The sequence below is a fragment of the Coffea eugenioides genome, chromosome 9 (genome assembly GCF_003713205.1).
Source record: "Coffea eugenioides isolate CCC68of chromosome 9, Ceug_1.0, whole genome shotgun sequence".
NCBI lineage: Eukaryota > Viridiplantae > Streptophyta > Magnoliopsida > Gentianales > Rubiaceae > Coffea > Coffea eugenioides.
In genome coordinates, this window is record NC_040043.1 from 679,727 (window position 1) to 688,311 (window position 8,585).

Sequence of the window (8,585 nt, forward strand, 5' to 3'; positions counted from 1 at the left end):
TCCATGTTGTGTAATTGTATTTGTCCTTGAGAAATGGATAAAAAATGGACTTCTAATATCAAGAATTGTGACGAAGATCTTAATGAAATGAAAATATGTATGCACGAGGCAATAGGAAAACAAAAAACCAGTTATTGAGGGCTCCGAAATGGTTGTGTAATCTTATATACAGTGTCAGCAACAGCATGAATTGAAAGGCCGAGTATTGATGTAGAGTATCTACACAATTCTAAAACGAATTTCGATAATTAGACCGGAAAAACTAAAAGAAGAAAGATATATGAATGATTCGGCGACTTGGCTTTTGCACTCTTAGTTAAATCAGGGCAAGCGTGGTAAGCAGATTTGCATCAACATGCATACAAAAGGTGCATTTCTGCATATTTGAGACCTGGAAGAGCCAGCATAAACTTTGTACATCTTATTATCATCATATGTAGCAGCAGAATCAGCACGTGCATTAAGAATACAAATGGAAAAAAAAAAAGGGAGGCCAATTGCCATATTACATTAGTGTAATTCTAACAAAGGTTGCTATGTTAAAACAGCATCAGATTAGATTAGCTTAACATTTGTTCAGTTATAAGTAAACAATCTCGGCAAACTTCACAGCATGGAAGAACATTTCCACCCTGCTGCTCAATCTGGGTGCGGAGGATGCTTAAAGTAGCTATTCAGGCAGTTGCTCTAAATCACTTTGAGGAGCAAGACTATCACCCTGATGGTAATGTCGTACAAATACAAGAAAGTCAAGACTGCGATAATTGATATCACCATATATCTTGAATCACTAAATCTTGGCTTCATGAAGGCTGAAAGAGATAATACTTCATGACTAATTCTACGATTCCACTGACAAAATTGAACCCCTTTCCTCTTCAACAAGATCTCTTGCAGGCATTTCCGAAGGGTTCTCATAAGACAAAAAACTGATGCCGGAGTTAGTTTCAACCCAACTCATCCCAGGCATCTTGTTAACCTTTTTATTCTGCATTTGCTTCCGGAGCTCAAGAGCATCGTTCCACCGGCCAATTTCTCTATAGACGTTGGCCAAAAGAACATAACTTAAATGATAATCAGGTTTCAGTTCCATCATTTTCTTAGCAATACGTTCCGCAACAGTAGGATCTGTACCTGTGGTACAAGAACCAAGAAGAGCTGCCCACAAAGATGAATCATTTCTAAATTCTGAACTATTTATCAAATCTTCAGCTTCTTCTATCTTGCCTGCCCTACCTAAAAGGTCTACGATGCAACTATAGTGTGAAATTTCAGCTTTGATTCCATAATTATCTTTCATCGATACAAAGTATTGACGACCTTGATCTAACAACCCACTATGACTACAAGCAAAAAGAACACTTACAAAACTAATACGATCAGGCTTGACCCCCAGTTTAATCATCTCATTAAACATTTTAACAGCTTCTCCTCCCTTTCCATTCTGAGCAAATCCAGAGATCATTGAGTTCCACGTTATCAAATTCCTCACTGGCATCTGTGAAAAAATTCTGAAAGCAAAATCAACACACCCACATTTTGCATACAAATCAACCAAGGCTGATTCTACAATAACATCTCTCCAGCCACCCCTTCTCAGATACTGGCAATGGACTTCCTTCCCTGGGCGGACAGCAGCCAAACCTGCACAGGCACGGAGAACTGTTCCAAAACTATAAAGGTCAACCTCATCCATGTGCTTATAAAGCTCAACAACCTTTTCAAAATCACCCTTTTGGCAATAACCTCCAAGTAATGCACACCATGAAACTGCATTCTTCTCTATCATTCTATCAAAAACAAGCTGAGATTCATTAACCAATCCACACTTCGCATACATATCCACCAAACTACTCTCAATGAACACATTTCCAGAGAATCCAGCTGCAATTGCCTTAGCATGAACTTGTCTACTATGCTTCAACCATCCTAAATTCCCCAAAGCAGTCAAAAGGCTCCCGAACGTAAAGCCATCGGGAAATAACCCACCCTTCCTATGCATCCTATAAAAAAATCCAAGAGCTTTCTCATACAAGTCATTCCTTGTATAAGCAGAAATCACCGAAGTCCAACAGATTGCATCCGGGTCAATCAACTCATCAAACAATTTCCGCGAATCACCTGGCTCATAATTTCTCCCATACATATCAATCAAAGCACTAGCAATGACATGATTAAACTGAAACCCACACTTTATCACAACCCCATGAAAGCATTTCCCCAATCTCAACTCTCCAAGTTCTGCACACGCTTTAATAACAGCAGACAAGGTAAACCCGTTTGGCTCAACTCCACAACCCACCATTTCCATATACAAATCAATCGAAAACCCGGGCTTTCCCATGCGAATATACCCCGATATTATTGAACTCCAAGACACAACATCCTTGTAAAACAATCCATCAAACACCTTCCGGGTGTCCCGGAAATTCGGACACAGTTTGAAGTACAGAGCCAGCAGACTGTTTCCTACGAAACGGTCTGTTTCCAGGCCAGATTTGATGACATGGGCATGGAATTGAAGGCCCTGTGAGAAGGAAGATAACTTGGTGCATGCTTGAATTAGAGTTGCGTAGAGTATTGGGGGTTGTGAGGAGACTTTGCTGAAGTCTGAATGTGTGCAGTTTAGGAGGTGAATTGCATCAGAAAGATAACCAGATCTGCAGCGATGGATGATTTGGGAGGTTGCAGGAGGTGGGATTGAGGTGGGTCTGGGAGACCTGGGGAGAAGAAAGGAGCTGTAATGTCGTTGCAAGAATTGCTTCATCAATAGTCATGGGAGGAAGGAAAGGTAATTGCATGCTAGTGTGAAACCAACAGATTTTTGAAAATTTGGCGGCTCTTTGGCTGGTTGAGATCAAAGGCTCAAGGTTCTGAGAATCACAAAAATAACATAGAACCATATGAAGTCTGTTTGGATATGGATTTTATTTCCAAATATTATTCAGCTTGCATTATAAGCATATTTTTCAATCAACTTCTTATATTATCGGTCACCTTTTATTTCAAATATATCATATCATATTATAAAAAAGTGCTAAAGTATTATTCAAATAATTTCTCTAAATAATCTCCTACCCAAACATTATTATAGTGAACTAGTTCTTGAAAAATAGTATTATATAAATTATAAATGTTAATAAAATATCAGTTTTGGAGATGATAATTTGTCCTAAGTCTCAATGGGCTATCATGCTCACATGGAGTTTGAGTGGGATGGGATTGCTAGGGATGGGTTTAGTAATTTTGAAGTTTGGCCTAATAGGACCTATCAATTAATGGAAATTTTTGGAAAAACACCTGAGTTCTCATTGGGACCCAAATATCTCATGAGAAATTTAATTCTTGTCTAAACAATTTGCAAACCAAAAATACACCTCCAGAGACCTGATAGATGAAGAATACACAGCTACAATTTCCATAAGTACCAGTATTTTGTCTCATAATATTTAAGGAATTAAGAAATCTGATAATGTGTATAATAATCATAATTACAAGTCTTTTTACATTTTCATAGGAATTTTTTCTCAACTAAAATTTAGAAACATTGGAAATAAAAAATAATATATATATATATATATATATATTATAAGTTATATATGAAAAACAATAAGGTTGCATTTGGACTGAGGGATTTTAGGAAGGATTTGAAATTCTCTCAAATTTCTCTAATTGTTTAGATTATTTTGGAGGTATTTGAATTTGTAAATTGTAAATTATTATAGTATTTACAATATATTTTAATAATTGATCAATTATAAACTCAAATTTCTCTTAAATAATCTATGCAACTAAAGCAACTTGGATGGAGTTTAAATCATTCATCAAATTTCTTAATTCAATCGAAGCCTAAAAGAAGAATTCAATAAAAATGCAGTTTTTCCATTCGTGACACGTGAATTACCTAAACACTTTATTCTTCAAAAGGATATGAAATGAAGAAGAAGGCCAATAAAGAAAATGAAATACTGAAGTTATTACAAAGGAGTAAAAGGACAAACTGGGTACATTTTGATTTTTCCTATAGTGCTCGGATTGCTAAGGCTTGAAAATCTGCTAAATTTACCAAACGAGAAGTGGATACTGGATATATCTGTATAGAAGGCTTAACTGGGAGAGCAGGTGTCAAAGTACTAGTACTGTTTTGATGAAAAGACTCACTTAGCATCATGTATTCATTTATTGCAGGAAAGTATCAAGATTAAAAAAAGAAAAAAAAAAAAAGAAGTGCAGTTTGTCCATGACCAAAAAGTTTAACCATGTAGGCTTTAATTTATTTGAACATTTCTTGTGATTTTATTTGCATGTAATAGCTGCCAAATGTCCAGACCCCTTTAAGATCAATGAGGTCATCGTTGTTATCTAACAAAAGGAAAAGGAAAAAGAATGAAGAAGAAAGGAGGAAGAAATTGATTGAAATCCACTTCTGTTTCTGCATTGAACAAGAAATGTAACACATAATCATGCTCATTACAAATTGCATTGACAAGCATGCACGGCATTATTGCCACAAAATATCGAGTGATCAACTCTTATCCACAAACATCAATGCATGATGTGATTAGCGACAAAGAAATTGTTAACCATCACAATTTTCATCTCATCCGTTCACTGTCAGGTGCCTATCTTTTTCAATATTTGGTTCCTAGACTCCAATTTTTTTAATATTGTTAAACTCTGACCGGATAGCGACTCGGTTAAATCAGGGGTAAACTGATCAGATCGGTTAGACCGTTCTCAAAAATTCGCTTTATATCAGCACAATGTTATAATTGTTTTTATATTTTTTATAAGTTTCAAAAATATTGAAATTGAGTTCTTGGTTATATTCGGACAATAATATAAAATGTTCCAAAAATATTAAACTTGCAATCAAATATACACATAATAATTATATATAAAATGTAAATTCATGACTAAAATATGTCCATTCTCCAAAACTACTTGAAAATTAAATTAAAACAAATTAATGCTAGTTGGAATCATTGATGCTAAATTGATAAGATGATAGAGATGAAAACATCTTGATTTAGAGATCATTCAAAAAAACGAATGATTTTGGTATTTACACTAAATAGATGGTGTTTTCTTATTCCTATTAATAAATGAAAGTGTTAAAATTTAGCTAATTCAAATTATGTTTGGAGAAAATAAAAAAGAGTAGCTTGAGAACGAGATCAACCAGTCAAACGGAATCATTGGTTTAACCTTTTTTTACAATTTTTATTAAAATAATTTTGTACTACAAATCAATTCAAAAAAAAAAAAGGTCGGTTTACAATCGGATCAGTCCTGATCGATTTACGATCGGACCGGTCCGATCTGAATCTAACAATACTGAATTTTTTAGACTCTGGAAAGTGACAATTCATCAACTCGTTTAATTCTTTCTGGTATATATGAAGTGAAGACTGAGTATCGGCTAAGCATGAGCCCTTATGTTCTTCAAAAGTAATTGCCAAAAAGGGTTTGAAATTTATGGCATTTTAACAACTCTCTGAAGACGCCATTGAAGAACAGCAGTAGGATGTAATGGTGCCACCCGGATTCCACTTCAGCAATTTTGGCCTCCCTACATGATACAGCAGACTAGTTTGACAAAAAAAAACAAAAAAAAAACATAATACAGCAGACTATCTGAGGCCCACGTGTAAGGCAGAGATTTCATGGCTATCACTTCAAGATGGTTGTACCATGTAACATGTAACTGTCTAAACAACTCCACGCGTACGGCTGAGTGATAAGAAATAATCCAAGGCCATAATGATTTTGTCTCTACCGGAAACAAATCTGGACTAAACTTAAGTTGGATGACACTTTGAAGAAATTTTGGAGCCTTCAGATACGGATAAATTAGGCTGTGTGTTCATAAAACTGAAGTTTAAAAATTAAAATTTAAAATTTAAAATTTAAAATCTAAATTTATTAAATTATTAAATATTAAATTTAATATATTTGAACACATATCACGTTCAGTGATAAGTGAATAGTTTATTACTTAATAGCAAATTTTGTTTAGAAAATTCAGTATCATTTAATTAATTCAAATATTTAATTTTTTATTATCAAACGGTTTGTATATATTAAAATCTGAATCCATTAAATTTAAGTGCTAAATTAGACTATCAAACAGGGTCTTAATGTGCACTTCTTTGCATTTTCTTGTCATTTGGACAGTGAGATATTGTACCTGTAAATCTTTTGCTATTTCGCTGCTTTTGGTTCTTAATACTAGACCTCTAATTGGAAGTCTCATCAGAAAGAATTTCACTATTAAAATAAAAAAAATACTATATATATATATATATATATATAATCGAGCAACTTATGAACTAATGAGTTAAATTTCTCTGAGTTCGAATTTGACTTAGTCGATTCGAGCTTAACTTGAACTCGATATTGAACGAATTTGATTCAAATTTTGACTGAACCGAGTCACAAGCAACTTGATTCTTTTGCAGCCTTGGTTTGATATTGAAAAGTTTCTGGCAAGAATGTGATCGATTGCAAGAGAAAAGAAATTAAATTGCTTAATCAATTTTAGAGTCAACAAACAAGATGCAAACACAATCCAAGGCAATTTATTAACATCACAAACTGAAACGCCCAAACATTCATCTGTACAGTCACTTTCCGAGCAGAAGATATTGAAAACAATTCAAATTAAGAATGAATGATTTTAATATCATGTCCACAATTCTTTCCTTTTTTTATTGTTCCCCTTTTTGTGCTCTCTTAGATCTCAAAGTTTCCCAGTTTTTATGCAACCCATGTGATTTCCTTTTCAATGTTTCCCCATATTTGCTTTCCAAAATTAGTGACACAGCTAAACAGTAGGATACCTGTTTCCTATCTTCAGTTTTTTAGTGAACCACATTAAAGTTGTTCGTTGCCACACAACTCATAATTACTCCCTCCCTTTTTTTATAACTGACGTTTAAGGTTTTGCACACCAATTAAGAAAAGTTTTTCATTGCTTAAATCTGTACACTACTTTCCTTTTGTACCCTCATTAATTGTCCAATTCACCCATGTTTTCTCTCACTAGAATACGGAGGGGCAGATAATTACTAGGGTTGTTACAAAGAGAGAAGCAATAATTACTAGGAGTAGTAATTAAGAACCCTGTATTGGAAAAGAGAGATAAAAGAGTAAAATTGTGAAAAAATAATAAATACTGTATGGGGATAATAAAATGACAGATAAAAGTACACTAGAGCAAATTTCTTAAACGTCAGTTATAAAAAAAGGGAGGGAGTAGTTGTTAAGAAATTAATGTATTCTGTCTTCTGGTGCAAATGAGCTGAACTCAATTGAACTATTTGCTAATTTTTTTGGTCAAAACTCGAGTTTGAGTTCGAATTTGAGCAGTTCAAATAACTTGATGAATTAGAGTTTTGAGCTTAATATGAAAGGCTTAAACGCTTGTTAAGCTCAGCTGAATTTCAAACTTATATAAATATTTTTGAATCTTTTAAATTTATTGGTGTGAAATGTCTATCATATCAATTGTATAAAAATGATATAAATATACTAATATACGGCACTGAAACTCAATTGAGTTGGATTTGGTTCGGTTGAACTTGAGTAAGGTAAAAGAATATCAAGTTAAACTTGACCTTTAAGGATTCGACAAACTTGATCTCAAACATTTTAATTCAAGTAGACTCAAAAAATTTTTTTTTTAAGTGAGGGGATTTGAATTCAAAATCTCTTACTTATAATTCATTTCATCTTACCACCCAACCCAACCCAACCCCCTTCTCTCAAGTAGACTCAACCTTTTTTCTTTTAATGGGAGGTTTTGAATCTAAAACCCCCTATTTACAATCCATTTCATCTTACTACTCAACCTATAACCCGATCCTCCCCTCAATTAGTTAACCTAGCAGTCAACTTGATTACATCCTATCCTTCAAATTTTTTTATGTAGATTTTATGAATTCTTCTGGATGGAACCAAATCCAAAATGTCCACCAACCCAAGTGCTAAATAAATAGTAATTTTTTTTCGGAGATGACAACTGTTGTATAACTTAATCTATCCTACATTAGGGGGAGGGGGAGGATTTAAGGAGGTTCAGGGATAATCCGGAGGGGACTGAACCACCACCGGACTAGACGGGTATATTACGCACCCGCCTGAATTTTTTTGAAGGCCACTTTAAATTTGGCAATTAGTGGGAGGCAAGGGTTCAAGGTCCCATCCCGCCAAGCCTTAATGACTGGATGGTGGCCGGCTGGTGGTTGTTGCCAAATAAATAGTAATAGCTAACGCAAAATATAGCAATATACAAAATGCAAAGTCAATCAAGAGAGATCCAACAACCACTGGGCCAATGGCTCAGTGGCCACCAGAGAGGGACTTAAGTCCCTCCTTGGGTTGTTGGTGAGGGTTCAAACCTCACCAGCAGCGAAAAAAATCTAAGGGTTGTGCCATAGCACTCCCTTTGGTCTAGTTGGGTCTGTATACCCACTAGCCCCTATCACAGCCTCCTTAGGCTCCCCCTCCCCCTAGATTAGGATAGAATAGGTTATACAATGTATTTTTGCTGACAAAAAAAAATAAAAAATCAAGAGAGATCC

The 8,585-nt window shown here is 34.7% G+C and overlaps 1 protein-coding gene across 1 annotated transcript; it reads right to left on the reverse strand.

Annotated features, from left to right (window-relative positions):
• Positions 1-482: 482 nt before the first annotated feature.
• Positions 483-2,791, reverse strand: LOC113783692 (pentatricopeptide repeat-containing protein At1g03540). The gene has a single exon (XM_027329898.1). The coding sequence runs from the start codon at positions 2,765-2,767 to the stop codon at positions 842-844; it is 1,926 nt and encodes a 641-aa protein (XP_027185699.1). The 5' UTR covers positions 2,768-2,791; the 3' UTR covers positions 483-841.
• Between the last annotated feature and the right edge of the window lie 5,794 nt (positions 2,792-8,585).

Bases quoted from the DNA above. Each gene is read 5' to 3' on its own strand.
- LOC113783692 (XM_027329898.1), bottom strand. From the start codon at position 2,767: ATGAAGCAATTCTTGCAACGACATTACAGCTCCTTTCTTCTCCCCAGG.